A 21550-nucleotide genomic window follows, 5' to 3' on the forward strand; every position below is an offset into this window, starting at 1 on the left:
TAGTGTTTTGTGAATATGCACATCAACATATGCAAACGACCTCCACGTTCTTTACTGAGCTACGATTCACCGATGAATGTGCATTCACAAACCATAGTAGCGTTAACCGGCATAACTTAGATTACTGGATGGTAGATAATCCCCACTGGTTATGGCAAGTTGATCATCAATGTCCTTGATTGGTTAGCGTATGGTGTGACATCATGGGGGACAAACTTATCAGTCCATATTTTATCAGTGGCACAGTGAATGGATGCAAATAACAGATGTTTTTGGAAGAAGAATTGCTGGTACTATTGCAGGATGTTGTCGTGGACATTCGACAACTTACGTGGTTTCAGAATGACGGTTGCCCACCTCATTACACAATTTAAGCACGGAAGTATTAGACCATGTTCACACTGGTTGGTGGACCGGCAGAGGGTCCCAATTAATTGGCCCACTAGGTCATTGTCTTGGGACACACAGCTTCTATGTTAGACAAGTGGACTAACCACGATACGGTGCTTGCAATGCTTGCTGCTCTGTACAATATGTTTGTTGCCAAGAGGGCAAAAGTAGTTTTCAGATTGTTAGTAAGGATACTTCGTATATTCGAGGTGGTTGGGTTACCCATTTGTTTATGAAGTGCTCCATTCTCTGATCAGGCATTGAAAGCCCAACGGTACCAACCGGCCACCATGTCATCCTCAGCCCTTAGGCATCACTAGACGCGGATTGAAGGGTCACGTGGTTGGCACACAGTGCTGCTGGCCATTGTCAGTTTTCATGACCAGTGCCACTACTTCTCAGTCAAGTAGTTCCTCACTTGGCCTCACAAGGGTTGAGTGCAACCCACTTGCCAGCAGCACTCGGCAGACCTTGGTGGTGAAACATCCTGGTGCTAGTCAAGCCCAGCAGCACTTCACTTCTGTGATCTGACGGGAACCGATGTTACCACTGTGGCAAGACTGTTGGCATATTGTGTACACAGTAGCTGAAAATTTCTTTAGGAAAGCGCTCTTCTCATTAATGAGGGAAAAACCATGCTATGTGGAAAGAAAAGTAGTAACAAATGGCAAGGTGTGACCACATATCTAGCTACTTTACCAATAAGCAAATCCTCCTAAATTCAGAGATGGAAGGAAGTGACTCTGACCTGATTTTGAGGCCTTTGTCCTGTGACACACACAGCTTCTTTGTTAGACAAGAGGACCAACCGTTATGCGGTGCTTGCAATACATGCTTCTCTGTACAGTATGTTTGTTGCCAGGAGGCAACTCTCATATATTAGATTGACATGCCATCAATGTCATCTGATGACGGAATGCAAAGATTGTGTTGAGACAGGCAGCCTTCCTGAATAATTACCAGAAAATTTTAACTTAATAATCCTAAAAATATTAAATTCCTAAAATTGTGCTGTGGGTAGAAACGAACTTTGCAGTATTGTGCATAAAAAAAAGAACAGATTATTCACCACCAAATTTTGATGGTATAATTAACTGAAATAATCATAGGGTGGTATTATTATTATTATTATTTCTTCCCAATGCATTAAAAAGAAGCTGGAACAGTCTTTCTATTTTAAAAAGTGTGAATGAAATTATGGAACATATTCTCATTTGTCAGAAGCATGTTGGATTCAGACTTACTATTTGATCATGGAAGTAAACACTGGCTGTAAAATCTTGCGGTGTATGAAAAGTTTTACTTACCTGTCAACATAGTGACAAACCTGTACGATCAAAATGTTATGAGCTTAGATTACTAAGCAGCTGATCAAAAATAATGGTTCGTCTGGCTCTCTAAGAATAAGTATATAAAGATGCCTTTAATTTGCAGCTTATTAATCTCCATTTCCTGCAGTCATTGTCAACGATGACCTGGAGTTGCTTAAGACTGGTTTTTGAAACATTTAAAGCTAAACAGTTTGGCATGACCAATTTTGTACTTGTTTTCTAATTTGTTTGGTTATTCCTAGAATTGTAACGGGTTGGTATGGTGTATACAAAACTATAACAGAGTGTCTCAGAGAAAATAAATGGGAAATATTGGAATAAAGTCAAAAAAGACTGTGGAAGAGTTATACAGTCTCCTTCATGTATTTTGTCTAGCAATCATGAGAATAGACTAAGAGAAATTAGGATGCAGAGAGGGGCAGACCAGCACTCATTTTTCCCTTACTACAGGTGGCGCCGTTGTATTTAACCAAGAACGGCACCTGTGCAAGTATCAGCCATAGTCAGATCAGTGTTCTGTGTATTTGTGGGTGCAGTATGTCGGAGCTAAGTGAATTCAAAAGTAAGCAAATTGTTGGTGGTTGTATGGTGGGTGCTTCTGTAACAAAGGTAGCCAAAGTGTTTGGTGCTTCAAGAAGCACAGTATCAAAGATTTATTCTGCACACAGGGAAAGTGGGAAAACATCACCTGCTAAGTTACAACATGGACAAAACTGTGTGTTCAGTGATTGTGAGAGACAGTCATTGAAAAGAGGCTGACAGCTGCAAAAGTCACTGCAGACCTGATAGTAGCACTTGCAAATCATGTCAGCACCAAAACAACATGGATTGCTATCAGCACAGAATTGCAGGGCGAGCTCGAATTCCAAAACCACTCATTAGTGATGCAAGTGCCCTTAACAGGAAGTTGTCATGTAGAAATTATTTTAATTTGTTTGCTTATTTGCCAGCACGTTTAATTCACAAAGGAAATGGTCAAATGTTTTTTTAAATTTTTTTATGGCCGGATACTTCTTTCTGTGCAAGAGTAATGTTAAGTTATAGGTAATTGAGGCTGTTTTTGTTCCTAGTGTTATACTTGTGAATGCTGCTGCTATTTTCAAATGTTACAAGAAATTAAGTGCATTGTGAAAGCTTTGTTAAAATGCCTATTTTTTTAAACAGCTGCCTATGTGAAGTTTGTGGTTGAACGCCAGATTATTATTCTTGTAGTGCATCTCTGTACAATGTGTGGAATTGCCCCATAAAATTATTCCATATGGCATCAGTGGATAGAAATGTGGAAAGTAAGCTAATTCTCCAATGCTTTGGTTCTGCAAGGTTCGCAGGAGAACTTCTGTAAAGTTTGGAAGGTAGGAGACGAGATACTGGCGGAAGTAAAGCTGTGATGACGGGGCGTGAGTCGTGCTTGGGTAGCTCAGTTGGTAGAGCACTTGCCCGCGAAAGGCAAAGGTCCCGAGTTCGGTCCGGCACACAGTTTTAATCTGCCAGGAAGTTTCATATCAGTGCACACTCCACTGTGGAGTGAAAATCTCATTCTGGAAACAAAACTAACACTTACACATAGAGCAAATGTTACTCAGCTATGAGCATTTCAGAACATCTGTAATATATGATTTTCAATTCAAATTCTGATCAACATGCACATTCAGGAATTTTGAGCAATAAGTTTGAGATATTTCCTTTCTCCATGCTGTATTATTATTGATGATGATGATGATGATGATGATGATGAATCTTGCCTAGTGCAGGTTGAATGAACTGTGTTGTTTACATTACATGATATTTCTATTGTTGCATCTTTGTTGGGTTTGATTATGGCTGCTTCACCAGTAAAGATCACTATTTGTGCTTTATCGGTGTATAATGGAAGGTCATTTATATGCAGCAAGAATAGTAGTGGTCCCTGAATTAAGGTCTGTGGAATGAGTAGTAAAGGGGACTCACTCAGAAGATTCATCACGAGATCTGTGTGAGCTACATAATGTGATCCCTTTGCTTTTTATTAGTTAAATATGAAGTGAACCACTTACTCATTGTACCTTGGAAGCATTAATTAAGTTTCTCTAAAATAAAGTTGCCATTTGCAGAGTCAAAGGCTAACGTATGAATCCAAAGATCTGGAGTTCAAACTCCTGTCAGTTGTAAGATTTTTGTCTATTGCTCATCACTTTGTACATCTTTTGCAGTGTTTATTAATGTGAAAAATGCAGAGATGCACCATGTTTCACTGTCAACAGTTCTTTTATGGTTAGAAAGCCTTAGACAGAACTTCACTTGTAGATTTTAGTTGAAAAGATCATAGTCATGGTGTAAGTCATCTCCACTTTATCCATCAAATTTTTATTTATTTTCTTTCAGTGTTTTGGTATTCACTTGTTTCACATTGATATTGTACTTCAACATCCCATCCCATGGCTCATTTTTTCCCCTTGATCCTACACCCTGAGAGAGAGATTTTTATTGTAACTCTGCAAGCTTTCTGTTTCTGCTTTGTTTTCTATAGGTTCAAAAGAGAGAACCCTTATCCTGTAAGCTTGATTTTCATGTCAACAGCAGATTAAAACTGTGCTGCATTATGTTTAATTATGTAATTTTCATGTCAAAAGCAGATTAAAACTGTGCTGCATTATGTTTAATTATGTAATAAGTTTCTCAGCAAAAAATAACACGCATTAATAACAACATTTAGTGGGAGGGTAGGTAGTTTGTTTTGCATCCACTGAAAAAAATCCAGGATCAAGAATAAAAGTTTTTAGTGAACCTTAAATCTTAGGATGCTCAGTTGTCCAGCCATGTCACGTCATAAGTTCTCCGCAATACTTTGGCAAATAGACTTGCTACTATCCTTAGCTGGTTCTTGATGAAAATGTGCTAGAAAAATATCAGATGTAAAATGACTGAGGAGCAGAAAATTCAACAAAGAGCTAGTGTCATTAATATCAGGTATGTAGTTCCATGCACCATGTCTAAGGAACAATGAAATGATGTAGGTGACAGCTTATTAGACATTCCATGCTTAATTTTAATACACTTGATTTACAATGGTGTCCAAAATTAAAGCAACAAACTGCTATTTCCCTGTCCTGTGTCTAATTCCTGCTATAACTATGCAAACTGTCAACCAGATGTATGTAAGTACGTGTTCTCTGTGGAAGATGGCATTCTGGTCAGAGGACAACCATTCCAACGATGATGTCAGGGAACCTACAAAACAAGTACTATTTACCGGGTAGCCCCACAACCACAATTGCTTTGTATGCAGTTAGACGGTGCAGTATGGCACAGAGAAGATGCCTACCAGACTCTTTGTAGTGGAGGGCCATAGAAATAAAGGAAGCAGGACAGTCGCAAACTGATATGGCCTGATGGCTTAATGTGAACTGTTTTGTTGTTTCTTGGATGTGGCAACAGTTTAGAGAGACCAAAACTGTTTCCTGAAGACCAGGGCAGGGCCAACCATGTGTGACTTCAGAAGAGAGGACCATAATTTGGCTGTAAAGGCATGACATTACCGTCTTCTTGCTGCACAACAACTGGCATGTGAGCTCACAGCGTCCACTGGATGTTATCATACCCACTGGAATACTAGATTTTTAAAGGTTTTATGATGGATGTTACTTCTGTGCAACACGTGAATGTCATTTCCATTTTACTGAAGTTATTTTTAAAGACTGGTCTCAGACACTTCTGATAACCCCAAGCTGTCAGTAACAGAAATGAAGTACCTGTTTAAGAGGTTTGCAACACTACATGCATTTGATACCAAAGTCTCATTTATTTTTGCATCTACATCTACATGACTACTCTGCAATTCACATTTAAGTGCTCGGCAGAGGGTTCGTCGAACCACAATCATACTATCTCTCTACCATTCCACTCCCGAACAGCGCGCGGGAAAAATGAACACCTAAACCTTTCTGTTCGAGCTCTGATTTCTCTTATTTTATTTTGATGATCATTCCTACCTATGTACGTTGGGCTCAACAAAATATTTTCGCATTCGGAAGAGAAAGTTGGTGACTGAAATTTCGTAAATAGATCTTGCCGCGACGATAAACGTCTTTGCTGTAATGACTTCCATCCCAATTCACGTATCATATCTGCCACACACTCTCCCCTACTACATGATAATACAAAACAAGCTGCCCTTTTTTCCACCCTTTCGATGTCCTCTGTCAATCCCACCTGGTAAGGATCCCACACCGCGCAGCAATATTCTAACAGAGGACGAACGAGTGTAGTGTAAGCTGTCTCTTTAGTGGACTTGTTGCATCTTCTAAGTGTCTTGCCAATGAAACGCAAGCTTTGGCTCGCCTTCCCCACAATATTATCTATGTGGTCTTTCCAACTGAAGTTGTTCGTAATTTTAACACCCAGGTACCTAGTTGAATTGACAACCTTGAGAATGTACTATTTATCGAGTAATCGAATTCCAACGGATTTCTTTTGGAACTCATGTGGATCACCTCACACTTTTTGTTATTTAGCGTCAACTGCCACCTGCCACACCATACAGCAATCTTTTCTAAATCGCTTTGCAACTGATACTGGTCTTCGGATGACCTTACTAGACGGTAAATTACAGCATCATCTGCGAACAACCTAAGAGAACTGCTCAGATTGTCATCCAGGTCATTTACATAGCTCAGGAACAGCAGAGGTCCCAGGACGCTTCCCTGGGGAACACCTGATATCACTTCAGTTTTACTCGATGATTTGCCGTCTATTGCTACGAACTGCGACCTTCCTGACAGGAAATCACGAATCCAGTCGCACAACTGAGACGATACCCCATAGGCCCACAGCTTGATTAGAAGTCGCTTGTGAGGAACGGTGTCAAAAGCTTTCTGGAAATCTAGAAATACGGAATCAACTTGAGATCCCCTGTCAATAGCGGCCTCTTCCTTTTTAGCCCCTTCTGTTTCTGTCTTCACTATATCCCATACAGTTTTTATTTTGTTGCCTGGTGTGATTATCTTTGTCTCATAATAAAGCTGCTTTGATTTCTGGATTACTTGCTTCAATACTTTGCAGTGTTCTTTGTAATGCAGTACAGTTCTGACATCTGTTGTCAGTGAAGTACAAAACTGTGGACTGAACACATGTTTATTATAATCAATGTACAGACAAAACAAAACTGCCTCCTGGGTGAAGTGTGCTGCTGTTTTTACAGACATTGAATGTTCCAGAACATGCAAACATTAGAAATTTTGAGAACCTTCTAGAAATGATAAATACTAAATAACAAATATTTGCTGGTGATCAGATTTGAACTGGAGAGCCTCAGCATGCTAACCAGCAATGTTAACTGCTAAACAACGAATGTTAACTTTGAAACAACCGATGTTAACTGCTAAACAACCATGTATGCAGTGCAGATCGTGGTATTGCTCCCTCTCCTGGACAAACAGCAACATGCTATCTCAGTGGAGCTACATCATTTTAGATGTAGGTCTTGTCAGTGGTCTTCAGTATGGCAGCGGTGGAAGATCCTCACATTCAGGTAATGCTGTCACATCCTGTTCACTTAGATGAGGATCAAAGGAAGCCTCTCTTGTGAAAGCTTTTCTGTCATTGATCTGGACTCGAGTTTTCTCGAATGAGAAGCTCCCACCATCGATCTGCACCTCAGGACTGCAGTAGGACTTCATAATGAAGGCGTGGATGACATCTATGTGCTTTTGTCTTCTTGACATTGGGTGATAATCCTCAACTTCATGTATGATGTCCAACAAGCAACAAAGAGTATGAAATTCCCTAAAGTAGTGGTTAGGTAACTTTTCTGATAGTTTCATAGCTGTGTCGCACTAGACTGTGCTTGGCATTCTAGTGCTCTCAGTCCTCCTCTTGCACATACAGGAAACATGGGCAAGGCAGCTGTCTTGCTTTTTTGGTCCTGCTGATGAGGCATTTCACTTAGTCATTCTGAACATTGTGCAACTGAAATGATAACACTGACCATTGTTTGTTTGTGACCATGGGGCAGAAATAATGGTGTGAAGCCTGTAGTGCTTGCTTCACTGTGCTATATGCGAATGTCGTGACAGGCATTATTGTATCCCAATCTCTCTGTCCGATATCAATTTATACTGAGAGCACATCTACCAACATCTCATTAAAGTGTTCTTTGAGGCCATTCATCTTTAGGTGCTTGGTAGTTGTCATTCTGCAGGTGCTCTCAGAACTGAAATTACCTATATACTAGTTTCAACTGAAGACCTTTTCCTCAATCAGAGATAATCACAGAGGGTGCTCAGTGGTTCACAGTGATGTTGTCTATAAGGAATTTAAATTTCCAGAGTGTTGGCAGTCAGCACAGCTTTGGTAACATCATAGCAGGGGAGGTAGTCGGTGCAGACTATTATCCATCCATCCTGTTTGTTGACTTCTGGAACCTCCCCAAGAAGTCAATTACAGTCCAATGGAATGGTGCTGTTTAGGCAAAATTGGTATCAGATGTCCTGGAGCTAATTGCAGCACATTGTTCCATTACTGGACATTCGTCCCATTAGATCATAATTCCTCTTATACAGTGTCCTGATTAATAATTGGAATTCTCCTTTGGTCAGTTCCTCCTCCTCCTCCAGTGTTTCTACAGTTTTCAGCAGTGCTGGATCTCCCAACTGTTCAGCAGCAATATTATTTAATGCAGTGATTACTAAGACTTCATCAACACCACTTGTTCCCCCAAAGGATTCCTTGAAAGACAGTCAGCGTTCGTTTGTTTGCAGTGGTTTTTGTATGCCACTGTGACATCGTACTCCTGAAGCCTCAGTATCCATTTCGCCAGTTGACCCGACTGATCATTCTGGCTAGACAGCCACCATAGAGAATGGTTACCAAGCAGCTTATATGTTCTTCAAGTATCTTTTAAAAAATAAGTGTCATCCAGACAGCAAAGATATGTCATCCATTTAAGGTGTTGAAGCAGGTTGTCCATCATACACTCAGGGATGCCTGGAGTGTTACATAATCCAAACTGCATAACTTTGATCTCATAGAAACCACTGTGTGTTATAAGGCTGTATTTTGCTGGTCTTTCTCTATTCGTCAGTAGACTGGCTCCATGCCCATAGTTGAGGAATGATGCTTTGCTCCACTCAAGTAATGAAGGAAGTTACCAGTGTGCAGAATTGGTAGACAGATATTTTTTTTTTTTTTTTTTTTTTTTTTTTTTTAGTAGTTAAGACACAAATGCCATGTGCCATCCTCATTATTCACAATGGCCACAGGAGAGTACCAAGGATACACTAAAATTTCAGTGGTCTCATCTTGAAGCAGCAGCTTCTTCACTTCCTCCTGTACTACATGTTGTTCAGCCGGCAACACACTATATTAGCACAGGGTAATTGGCAGATGACATTGGGTTTTACTGTGGACCTGGTCTGTCTATCTCTACCTTAAATTTTAAAGCATTCAAAAATTGGCACAGAATGGCTAACACTCACTGATGTCATTCATAGATTGTTGTCTGTAATGTAGCAGAGCACAATTATTTGTCCATGCGCTGAGGTGCCCATCCTGGATTGGTTCAGCTGTTCTGACACACATAAGTTTGGTGTTGATTGTGTCTGCTTGTGATAATTAGTAACCCCAAAGAATTTTGCATTCAATGACAGCTTCACAGTTGCGCTAAGCATCTTGATTGATGAGTAAATTCATCTCCTTGATGACAGTAGGATAACAATACTTCAATGGCAAACAAAGACCCAGAACAATCTTTGTTATGCGTGCTTGTTGGAATAATTTCATCAATCTGCAGCTTTGATCTTCCACAGTGTAAGACTGCTCTTCCACAGTCTGACTGCTCGTGATGCCTGCAGAAAGTCCCATCTGAGGATAACAATATGACTACATTCTGTTAAAATGACAAATTTAAGTGGCTGTTGTCTGTCATTGATAGCTGTTCTTGCAGTACATGTTTCTGTCAGCTGCATGAATTTTCCATTTGCAACCTTCAGTACAATTACTTCCATATGTGGTGACGATAAGCAAAAAAGAAGCCCCTGAGATAACTAGGGGATGGACAGCTTGGCCGTCGGTGATGATGTCCATGACATTCTCTGACTTGTAGGTAACTATCATCCATAGATTATTTTCATTCCTGGTGGACACACCTGTGTAAATGGTCACCTCATCTAGTTTTCCTTCACTAGTTTTCCTGAATTTGACAGCTAGGGGTGAGTGGCCGGTATCTCTACACTGCGGCTGTCAATGGTTACGGCCTTTTGAGGAGTGACCTTGTCCATGGTCCCACGTATGCAGTTGACTGGCTTGAATTGGACTGTTGTGATGGTTGAAGTCTTGTAGTGTAACAGTAGTTGAACACTCATCTTATTTCTGTGCAGTAGTGTGCAGTGTGTCCAGGGAAACATACCAGCATGTTGTCCTTCAGCCTCCAAATACCTGTTGTTCTGCAGAGCGCTATTCTTGACAGGGGAGTTGGTTGTACATGCGTTGGTTGGGTGCTGGGTTTTTATTTGATGGCCGCAGCATAATTCTCAATTCTGAGAGTCGATTCTTCATGGCATGCTTGACTGGTGGCATAAATTGGTGCTAAAGATTGATATTCTCCTCCTTCAACAGTTTCTGTTACTGTCTGAGATATGGGGGCAATGTTCATGGCTGCTATGTCTCCAACGTTCATGGCTGCTGTGTCTTGTGTCTGTCCCAAAATTTCTGACTGCCACAAATTGCTGTATCTCTTCTTTTACTAACTGGCATATGAGATAGGCAAGATCATAGTGGTCTCCCATAACTGCCATAGGGATCACACTCTGGAGTTGTTTATACCTCTTTCCTGGGGGCAATGTTCATGGCTGCTATGTCTCCAACGTTCATGGCTGCTGTGTCTTGTGTCTGTCCCAAAATTTCTGACTGCCACAAATTGCTGTATCTCTTCTTTTACTAACTGGCATATGAGATAGGCAAGATCATAGTGGTCTCCCATAACTGCCATAGGGATCACACTCTGGAGTTGTTTATACCTCTTTCCTGGGGGCAATGTTCATGGCTGCTGTGTCTCCAACGCTCATGGCTGCTGTGTCTTGTGTCTGTCCCAAAATTTCTGACTGCCACAAATTGCTGTATCTCTTCTTTTACTAACTGGCATATGAGATAGGCAAGATCATAGTGGTCTCCCATAACTGCCATAGGGATCACACTCTGGAGTTGTTTATACCTCTTTCATCTAATTCCTTTTTATGTTGCATTTCCTTGATGTACCGGCACCAGCTGTTGTTGCCATACGCTTTAACAGAGAGCTTGGTATGTGTTTTCTCATGGCACCTTCCATGAAATATGAAATTTGTCAGCTCTGTCACATTCAGATTTACAATGGTCCTACCAAAACATTCTGTTCATAGAATCTGTTGGGAATTTATTCCAGATGTAGACCTCTGTCTGTTGATCTTGAATAATTGCTGGGCTATGCTCACCTAGTAAAAGTACGTATTTGCCAAACATTTGTTGTATTTGGTGACTCAGACAAATCATTTCAGCCATTTCACCAGGTCCTAGCCAGCATTTCCAGAAAATGCTGATGGATGCCTGAATTACTGCTGTTTTGGAATCCACTGGTCTCCTGACTATACAGACCTTGGAAATAATACACTGCTTGTATTCTGGTTCCTGTCTGTGTAGCAAATGGTGTCACATTGTAACCACAATCAAGTCCAAGTCCGAAAGTGGGGTCATTAGTGAAGTACAACACTTAGCAATGAATGTGGTTCATCACACTCAACAACATACAGACACATCAGAGCTGCCCCCTGGATGGGGGATGCTGATATTTTTATAAAACACCAAGTTTTCCAACATATGCAAACATTACAAACATAAGACTTTTGACAATCTTGTAGAAATTATAAATTAACATCTTTGCTGGTGATTGGATTTGAACTGGCATGCAGGCTGTCTTTCCTCATCTCTTTAAGTTGCTTCTTTGAGTCAGAAAAAAAAGAAAGATTGGGTTTAACATCCTGTCAACATTGAGGTTATTACAGATGGAGCACAAGCTCGGATTGTATCAAGGATGGGGAAGGAAATTGGCCGTGACCTTACAGAGAAACCATCATGGCATTTGCGTAGAGCGATTTAGGGAAATCGCAGAAAATCTAAATATGGATGGCGGGATGCGGGGTTGAACTGTCGTCACCCGAAATGCGAGTCCACTGTGCTAAGCCCTATGCCACCTCACTCAGTCTTTGAGTCAGGATCTGTGGAACATGATATATGAATGTACATTAACAGATACATATACTACAATAGAATCTTGATTAACTGTCACTTTCGGGATCAGGCTGCGGTGGTCAGAGTACTAAAAAGGTCGGATAGTCAGAGGAAAATAAAACAAGTCATTTACAGAGCTCAAAACAACGTAATAAATCAACATCACATTTCATGTTTGTGCTATTTTTTATTACAGAGGTATGAGGCCACCTTTGGTTTTTTTAAATGGAACCTTACATTAAATTTTAGCGTAACATGGTGGGCTTAAAAAGACGGTTTCAAATATGTGTATATCATAATATTTAGGCGAATGGTTTTTGAGACACAGATATGGTCTTGTATCGTGTTCGTCCTTCGAAATGGAGTTGACCAATGCGATCTTTCCTGTTGTGTAGAGTACATGGTAAATGTCGTGAGTCCGTCCTTAGACAAACAGACCCATTTACCCGACAATAATAATACATACTGCGATATTTTGCGTAAAAATTAACTGATGATGTCACGCAAATATTATTGAGTTATTTGACAACTGTGATACCAAAATAGTAGACAACATACAGTATTAAAATGCTACAAGATGTTAATACATTTTAAGAAACAGAAATACAAATGTAAATGAGGAGGCCTTTATTGGTCATAATTATTTTGTAGGTATTTGTTTTTATTTGAAAATATTTACTATTGATCACAATACGAAGCAAATACACACAAAGTTGCAAAATACATACTGTACATGATACAAAACTTTACTGAAGCATATGCTCAAAATACTTCCCCTCTGCTGCAATGCCCATTGTATTCGCTGTTTGAATGATTTGTGAATGGCTGTGAGGGCGTCATGTGAGATATCAGCGCAGGCTTCGATGATACGTTGCTTCATATTATCTAGTGTAGTTGGTATTTGAGCATACACTTTATGTATGATTGCTCCCCACAGAAAAAATCTAGAGGGGTCAAATCAGGAGACCGGGCTGGCCACTTCACGTCAACACGCTGTCCTATCCAACAATTCGGGAACTTTTTATTTAAGAGCTCTGTAGGCACACAAGAAGAGTGAGCAGGACAGCCGTCATGTTGGAACCCCATGCACTGACACGTAGTTAGTGGTACCTCTTCCAGCAAAAGGGGTAGAACATTTTGCAGGAACTGTGCATAGTTATTGCCATTTAGTATACGCGGAATGACGTACGGACCCACAATGACATTTCCGACGATGGCGCACCACATGTTAACACTCCACGGTTGCTGATGCTGTACCTGTCGAAGCCAATGAGGGTTCTATATTGACAAGTAATGCATATTATGCAAATTCACATTACCGTGGTTGGTGAAAGTCGCTTCATCAGTAAAAAGCACCTGTTGAAAAAAACGTCGGATCATCTTGTAGGCGCTGCAGAGCAAACCACCAAAATTCCTGGCGCTGTTTGAAATCCACACCAGGGAGTGCTTGATGTAATGAGAGGTGAAACCTATTCTGGTGCAATATGCGTAGAACACATCTCTGACTTATACCACATTCCAAGGCGATACGTCACGACAAAATAGTATGCTCGTTATGTGTCAATCTTAAGACGCCCTCTTTGTGTACCTCGCCAGTTGCAGTTTTCTGCCTTGTCCTCTGTATGTCCCGATTCAAGTAGTTTCTTGCAAATACGTGCCAGAAGCTGGCGCATAGGATGCTCACGGTCAGGATACAGCTGTCCATATCGCTTTATTGCTCTAACAGCATTTCTTCTGCTTTCACCATACACTAGAAGCATATCTAACTTTTCTTCATTCGTGTACATGTCTGCTCCAAGAAACTGTGACGGAAATGCAATGACCTATTACCCCAGCAGCACATTTATACCCTTCTCTCTGGCTACCTCGTGCATCACCTTGCGGCGTTATTGAGAAGCAGGAAAACAACGCCTTCCCTGTTAAGTTCCTCAGTGGTCAACAGGAAAGGTCACATTGGACAATGTCGCTTTGAAGGACGAACACCACCTAAAAATTATGATATACACATATTTGAAACCGTCTTTTTAAGCCCATCATGTTACGCTAAAATTTAACATAGGGTTCCATTTAAAAAAACAAAGATGGACTCATATCTCTGTAATAAAAAATAGGACAAACATGAAATGTGATGCATTCAAGTAGCCCCTGTCCCTGCAATTCACTGTCCAAACTGCATCTTTGTATCTATTACGGTGGGGAGATACAAGGGGTGTTATGACTTAGCTGCCTCGCCCTGTATATTTCTAATAAAGAAAAAGGAAAAAAGAACATTTTAGATGCTGAATATAGATTTAGAAAAGTCTAAAATGTTTTCTGTTTCAGTTTCTAAAACCTTGACTTTGTGGCTGCATCACACTGCATGCCCGTAGCTGTAGCAGTTGCCTGTTGTGTCACATATCTGATCTTTCATCTTCTTCCTTTTCTTCATCATCCAGCTCCTCTTGCTCAGCATTATACTGTTGCAAAATGAGATCAATGAACTGATCATCTTCAAATTCTTCATTGGTAATAGCAGCAATGTCTCCTATACATCAACAGGTTGGATAACATTCTGAAGAGTTTGCAAATCAATGACTTAATCTGCTGTATCTGACTCGTTAGTTTATGGAAGTTCTTGCTCTTGGTTTAGGCTAGAACATAGCTTCTTTCATGATTATTGTAGAGTGAGTTTCTTAAGTTCTTTCCAAGTGTGAGTAACGGTGTAAATTGCATCTTTTATGTTGATGCTCTTCATTGCTTCAAAAAGATTACAGCCCTCTTCTGTTTACTGTCACAAAGCACTGATGATGTACTTCCTCCTGTAAGGTCATTTTAACCAGTTGATAACACCCTGGTCCATTGGTGGGATTATTGAAGTCACATGGTGAGGGGAGGAGGGGGCAAAGACATAGCTTTTGCTTCGCCTTCTTGAAGTTCAGACTCAGAGGGGTGGCTTGATGCATTTTCTAGCAATACAATTGGACAGGATGGTAGGTTTTGGGATTTTGAGTATTTTTTTAACAGTCAGAACAGATATGTCACAAACCATTCTTTAAAGAAATTACTGTTAATCCAAGTGTGTTTTTTAGCTTTGTAATTAACAGTAAGGGCTGACATGTTTAGTTTTTGAAGGTTCTTGACTTCTTAGATCTGAGGTTACAAACATCAATTTTTGGTTGCCATATGCTTTGCTGCATGTTACAGTAGTCAGCCTGTCCTTTGCTAGTGATGTGCCTGTGCTTCAAAAAGCTTAAAAAGATTCTTTGAGGCAAGAGTTTTGAGGAAGCATTTTATTGTTTAGCCCAGTCTCATCAACATTTTATACTGGGTCAGCTGGCAGTTCATTTTCTGACCTGTTTTTTTTTTTAAAAAAAAACTTCAACAAACTCTCTACCAGCACTATCATCAGCAAACAGGTATTCTCCTGAAATAGCAACTTGCCTAACGTCCACCAGTGAAGCCAACTTTCACTTGCTTGTAATTCATGACAGGACTAAAAGCGATTGAAATCGCTGGCACACTGTTTGGCGCGGAGCACAGACAGATGGTCATATAATCAGAGTAGTCGGTTAATCGAAGGTCAGATAATTGATGTTCTACTGTATTCATTGATATTTGAACATGTACATAAAAATTGCCCAATATATTAATCCCCAGTCTTTGGTTTGTTTTTCAGCTGGAAAGTGAAGGGATAGAAGTCTGTGATGAACTGTATGAAAATCTTTGTAATCTTTTGTCTTACCAAAAGGAACAGGACACTGTTTTTAAACATTACATATTGGATGATACTTCCAGTACCTGCATTAGTCTGAAAGAGAGCAGAAATATAATTTCTCAAGGAACAACTGGTCTGCACAGCTGGCAGGTGAATTTTTTTAAGTTTGAAAAATTGATCACTTTGGAGCCTTTTTTGAATAATTAGTTGTTTGCTTCCACAATATTTTTGAAACACTACCAAATATTTTCTGCTTGTAACCTTGAAGCAAAACAATGGTATACAGATTTCACGTAGGTTGTTTGATTGCTATAAACTTTTAGAGTGTAATTCTTGTTTTCAGCATACTCTATCTCAAATATTATTTGTGTCAAATAGCCCACATTGTATTTTGAATTACTGTTATAGCATTGCCTGGTATGTATTCTATGAAAGCCACTATAAATTATTCCCTCTATCAGCTAGTCATACAGATTCTTGTGTACTATGGATTTTTATTGCTCAAACAGAATTTTTGTGGTTTTTCAAAATTTTCTTGACAGAAAACTATTTGAAGAGTTTTTGGAGAGCAGGCAGATCATCAGTTCCTAGACTAGTATTTTGGCTAGGAATTAATGACAATAGAATCACCTTCAGAAAGAGTTAGAGAGTAACACTTGAATTTAATTATGCAATTTGCCCAGGAAATAATGGCAGTCTGGCTGCTCTCTTAAAAACTTATTTTCAGTCACAGAAGTGTCATAAATAGCACTAATATGTACAAAGTGAGACTGCACACATAAAATAACTGGAAATGCAAATGCACATACGTATTAGATGGACTTCTTTGAGATAGTTGTCAGAAACAAAACACAAGTCACAAAATGAACGAAGCCAAACTACATTCAGTTATCCCAGGTACTTTTATACAACTGTGCCTCATTTCAGGTGGAGGTGTATTTTTTCCTCTCTTCAAAGTTCATAAAGCTTCCACTCAGCTCTGTATGTAATACCTTAGTCATTTAAGCTGTTGGATGATAACCTTTGAAAATGGCAGCACCAACAGTTACATCACCTGCCAAACACACTGTCATTTACATAGGTTTGGAAACTGGCTACCTTTTTCAGCTCTCCCAGAAAATTACAAAGATACTGCAAAACACATCTACATTATACCCACCATACTGCTGGTTTCATAAATGCAACTGCAAGCTATCCTGTGCTAGCCAATGTAACTTGCAATAAGTGTCATACATTTTCAATAATACAGAATCTATCACTTCACCGCTTACATAAAGTTCCAATTATGTGTATAAAGAACTTTCCGGATTACTACTATTGTATCTGAAATACCTTCTTAAAACATCAAGATAAAAAACTGAGCAGTCCTTCAAATTGATAGTAAAAATAAAATAATATAAAACATTTCTCTATACTGCAAGTTGTCATTGTGCTTACGCTGTACCAAAAATCTTTGTTGTTTACATTTCACGATTGTGATTTCGACATTTTGTCATCATCAGGTGGTGAGGGACAATGATACTCATTTAACAACATGAAATATCATGTATGGCAACATGGTACTGAACATTATAAAATCAAAAACATATGGTGGAACAAATCCATCCACATTTTCAAACACCACATGAATACACACATTACCACAGGTTAAAAAGTGACAAGCATTTAACATAATCATAAAAGCCTAAGTTCATGATATATACAAAAGCCACGTCTCATGTAACCAGCATGGTATTTCTTCCATCATAGACATATAAACCTAGTGCCATGTGACCAGCGTGGTGTTTCTTTCACTATGCTGGTTACATAGGACTTGTCTTATGCGTCTATTATGGACATATAATAGAGGGAAACACTCCACGTGGGAAAAAATTATATATAAAAACAAAGATGAGGTGACTTACCGAACGAAAGCGCTGGCAGGTCGATAGACACACAAACAAACACAAACATACACACAAAATTCAAGCTTTCGCAACAAACTGTTGCCTCATCAGGAAAGAGGGAAGGAGAGGGGAAGACGAAAGGAAGTGGGTTTTAAGGGAGAGGGTAAGGAGTCATTCCAATCCCGGGAGCGGAAAGACTTACCTTAGGGGGAAAAAAGGACAGGTATACACTCGCACACACGCACATATCCATCCACACATACAGACACAAGCAGACATATTTAAAGACATATTTTAAAGACATATTTTAAATATTTTAAAGACATATTTTAAATATGTCTGCTTGTGTCTGTATGTGTGGATGGATATGTGCGTGTGTGCGAGTGTATACCTGTCCTTTTTTCCCCCTAAGGTAAGTCTTTCCGCTCCCGGGATTGGAATGACTCCTTACCCTCTCCCTTAAAACCCACTTCCTTTCGTCTTCCCCTCTCCTTCCCTCTTTCCTGATGAGGCAACAGTTTGTTGTGAAAGCTTGAATTTTGTGTGTATGTTTGTGTTTGTTTGTGTGTCTATCGACCTGCCAGCGCTTTCGTTCGGTAAGTCACCTCATCTTTGTTTTTATATATTATGGACATATGTTTTTTATCATTATGCAAGTGTTTGTAACTTTTCAACCTGTATCACTAGGTGTTCTCATGTAGCATTTCAAACAATGGACGGATTTGTACTATCATATATTTTTGATTCAGTAATGTTTGGTACCATGTTGCTGAACATTACAACTTCATGTTGTTAAGTGGATACCATTGCCTGACATCACTTGATGACAATATTTCAGTTTTGATATAAAACCGATAAAGATTTTTGGAACAGTGAAGTGACAGCTTTTGGTCCCAGTTCTTACCAAACATTTCTGTATGCCTATGTCTTGAACATGTCCCAGTTAATGAAGATGAAAGGTTACACACAGGTGGTGTCGACCTTATGTGTAGGAGAATCTACAGGCAGTATTTTGTAAGTGAGAGTGAAACAATATTTCATTTTTTTCTTTTTTGAAAGTTACACCACTATCCTGCCTATTCAGAACTTTTTCAACACAAATGGAAATGAGTACTAGATAAATTTAGCAGCTGTTTCTACTTTTGCTTTTAGAAAATGACTTACATTGCAAGCATCACACTCAGTGTAATTTTGAGTTGACATTGCTATTTTGAAATCATTTTGAGAACAACTGTGTCATATTTGATATCTGTTGACCATCATCATTTGGTTTTGCATGTTCTGACAACATCTGTGTTAGCAAAGTTCTCATATGGTATCTGTTGAATTATGATTCATCTTCCAGGCATTAAAAGCAACACTGGTGTGAAAGGAACTTTTCTTCAATTTGTCCTCATTTATCCTGCATCTTTGTTTTCTTGACAACTTCAAACTTTCTTTCTTATGATGCTACTGATGTACAGTTGCTGCAGATATTGTCTTAATGACAACATACTCAGGACCATAATTTCTTATTCAAGATCTTTTTTAATTTTTTGAATAGAAATATTGGTTTTTCATTTCAGTTTCCAAAAACTTTACTGTAGTAACCATTTGCAAGTCAACACTTGTGTGCCACTGTAAAGCCATCTAGAGTTGTCTAAGACAATAAGAAAATTGTTGTTCGTTCCTTCATTCTGCTAATGAGAGGTGTGCCCATACAATTGTGACTGCACTTTGAGCACTCTGATCTACTTAAAGGTATAGAATTCTTTCTGCACACTCTCTCCCTACCTTACCATATCCAGAAACAATTTTCACTCTGTAGTGGAGTGTCCAATGATTTGAAACTTTGTGGCAGATTATAACTAATTGTTAGGCAAAGGTCTCAAACCTGGGACCTACGCCTTTTGCAGCCAATTTTTCTATCAACTAAAGGCTACACAAGCATGACTCACTAACCACGCTCACAGCTTTAATACTGTCAGTTATCGTCCAAACTCACAGATGTTCTCCTGCATACCTTGTGGGACTAGCACTCTTGGAAGAAAGGGTATCATGGGGAAATGTCTTAACCAAAGTCTAGGGGATTGTTATCAGAATGTATGTTCAGTCTGCAGCAGACAGTACAGTTTATTGTACATGGCACATTGTATAATTTCACACTTATGAGCTCAGTGTGATTTTTTTTTTTTTTTTTTTACAGTCGTATTGACCAACTACGATCACATCAACTACTTCAGTTCCTCTTCCTCCTTTGTTGTTCGTTCCTACTTTTCCACTATTCCCTCATTTTCTCCCCATGAAGTCTCTTCCTTTCTTCTGTCCATGTTGTTCCTGATTTTTTTTTTTTTTCCTTCTGCTTTGAAAGCCTTCCAAATTTAGTATTTTATTTTTAAAATGGTTTCTTTCTGCTGTTTCTGATTCTTTGGTGTTGTTTCTTTCTAGCTCTTTCCTTACTTCTGTAATCCATGGTATTGTCGATTTCTTCATCCAGAAATATAGGAGTATTTGTTTTATTATCTTTTTCCATCCATTCAGTAGAGGTGTCTGAAAAAGGTTAATCTTCGTTTGGCCATTACTTCAGATATTTTCTCTATATTTTTGTAGATCTCCTCATTACTTCTTATTTTCCAACCATTTGCAGTTTTTATTGTGCCCATTATTTTTCTAATAATCCTTCTTTCCAGTACCTCTAGTTTATCCATCTTATAGTTCATCATTAGGCATTCAGATCCATATAAACATTCTGGTCGTACCAATGTGGTCTAGTGTTTTAGTTTTGTTTTTCTAGATATACGTTTCTTGTTGTAAATATTTTTGTTCAGACCATTTGCCCTTTCCCTTTTGTTAATTCTTACATCTATTTCAGATTTTTCTAGTCTATTCTGTTGTGTAGTTTCTCCAAGATATTTAAATTTATTTACCCACTCTATTTTCCGTATTTGTGTTTCTATGAATTTTGGCACATGTTTTATATTTGTCATGAATTTTGTTTTTTCAGCTGAAATTTTGAGACCAGTTATGTTCGCTATTTTTTCCAGAAGGTTTATTTGAATAACTGCTTCTGTCAGGTTTTCTGAAAGTATTGCAAAATCATCCGCAGAAGCCAAGCATTGATTCCATTTGTTTTCCTCCAGATCCTTACAATTTTTTCTAGAACACAATTAAACAGTAAAGGTGATAAACCATCACCTTGTCTAACACCAGTTTTTATTTCAAATGGCTGAGATACTTCTCCCATAAATTTAACTTTAGATATTGTACCTGTTAGCGTTTCACGAATTATATTTGCTAATTTTGATTTAACACCAAATTCTCTAATGACCTTATCTATTGTTTCTCTGTCTATACAATCAAATGCTTTCTTGAAATCAATAAATTACACTATTATTGGGCTGCTGGTTAACATCCTATGGTGAATTATTGACTTTTAAGTTAAAAGTTTGTTCTGCACAGGATCTTCCATTTTGAAAACCACCCTGATATTCTCCCAGTTGTTTGTCTAAAGTATCTACCACTCTGTTCAGGAGAATTTTTTATAATATTTTGTATGCCACTGGCAGAAGTGACACTCCTCTGTAATTATTGACATTTTGTTTGTCTCCCTTTTTATGTTTTTCATTCAACTGGAATCTTTTCGGTTTTCCAAATGTTCTCAAAAAGCAGCTGTAGATCCTTTATGATTTTTGGTTCTAACCACTTCAAATAATTCTGTTGTAAAGGAGTCTTCACCACTTGCTTTGCCGGCCGCTGTGGCCGAGCAGTTCTAGGTGCTTCAGTCCGGAACGGCCCTGCTGCTACGGTCACAGTTTCGAATCCTGCCTCAGGCTTGGATGTGTGTGATGTCCTTAGGTTAGTCAGGTTTAAGTAGTTCTAAGTCTAGGGGACTGATAACTTCAGATGTTAAGTCTTATAGTGCTTAGAGCCATTTTTGAACCACTTGCTTTATTGTTTTTGAGTGTTTTGATGGCTTCAAGAATTTCTGAGTCTGTAGGTGGGGAATCTTCCTCTAGATTTTGAGGTACTGGAAATTC

General features: G+C 39.0%; 1 protein-coding gene across 2 annotated transcripts in view; it reads left to right on the forward strand.

The window, feature by feature from the left end:
• Positions 1-21550, forward strand: part of LOC126473428 (protein-lysine N-methyltransferase EEF2KMT) — a 34733-nt gene that overhangs the window by 4655 nt on the left and 8528 nt on the right. For both annotated transcript variants that reach the window (XM_050100481.1, XM_050100471.1), the window contains one exon: positions 15610-15798. In XM_050100481.1, coding sequence (XP_049956438.1) covers positions 15610-15798 — 189 coding nt within the window. The remainder of the gene's footprint in view (positions 1-15609; positions 15799-21550) is intronic.

Source organism: Schistocerca serialis, chromosome 1 (genome assembly GCF_023864345.2).
Source record: "Schistocerca serialis cubense isolate TAMUIC-IGC-003099 chromosome 1, iqSchSeri2.2, whole genome shotgun sequence".
Classification (NCBI taxonomy): Eukaryota; Metazoa; Arthropoda; class Insecta; order Orthoptera; family Acrididae; genus Schistocerca; species Schistocerca serialis.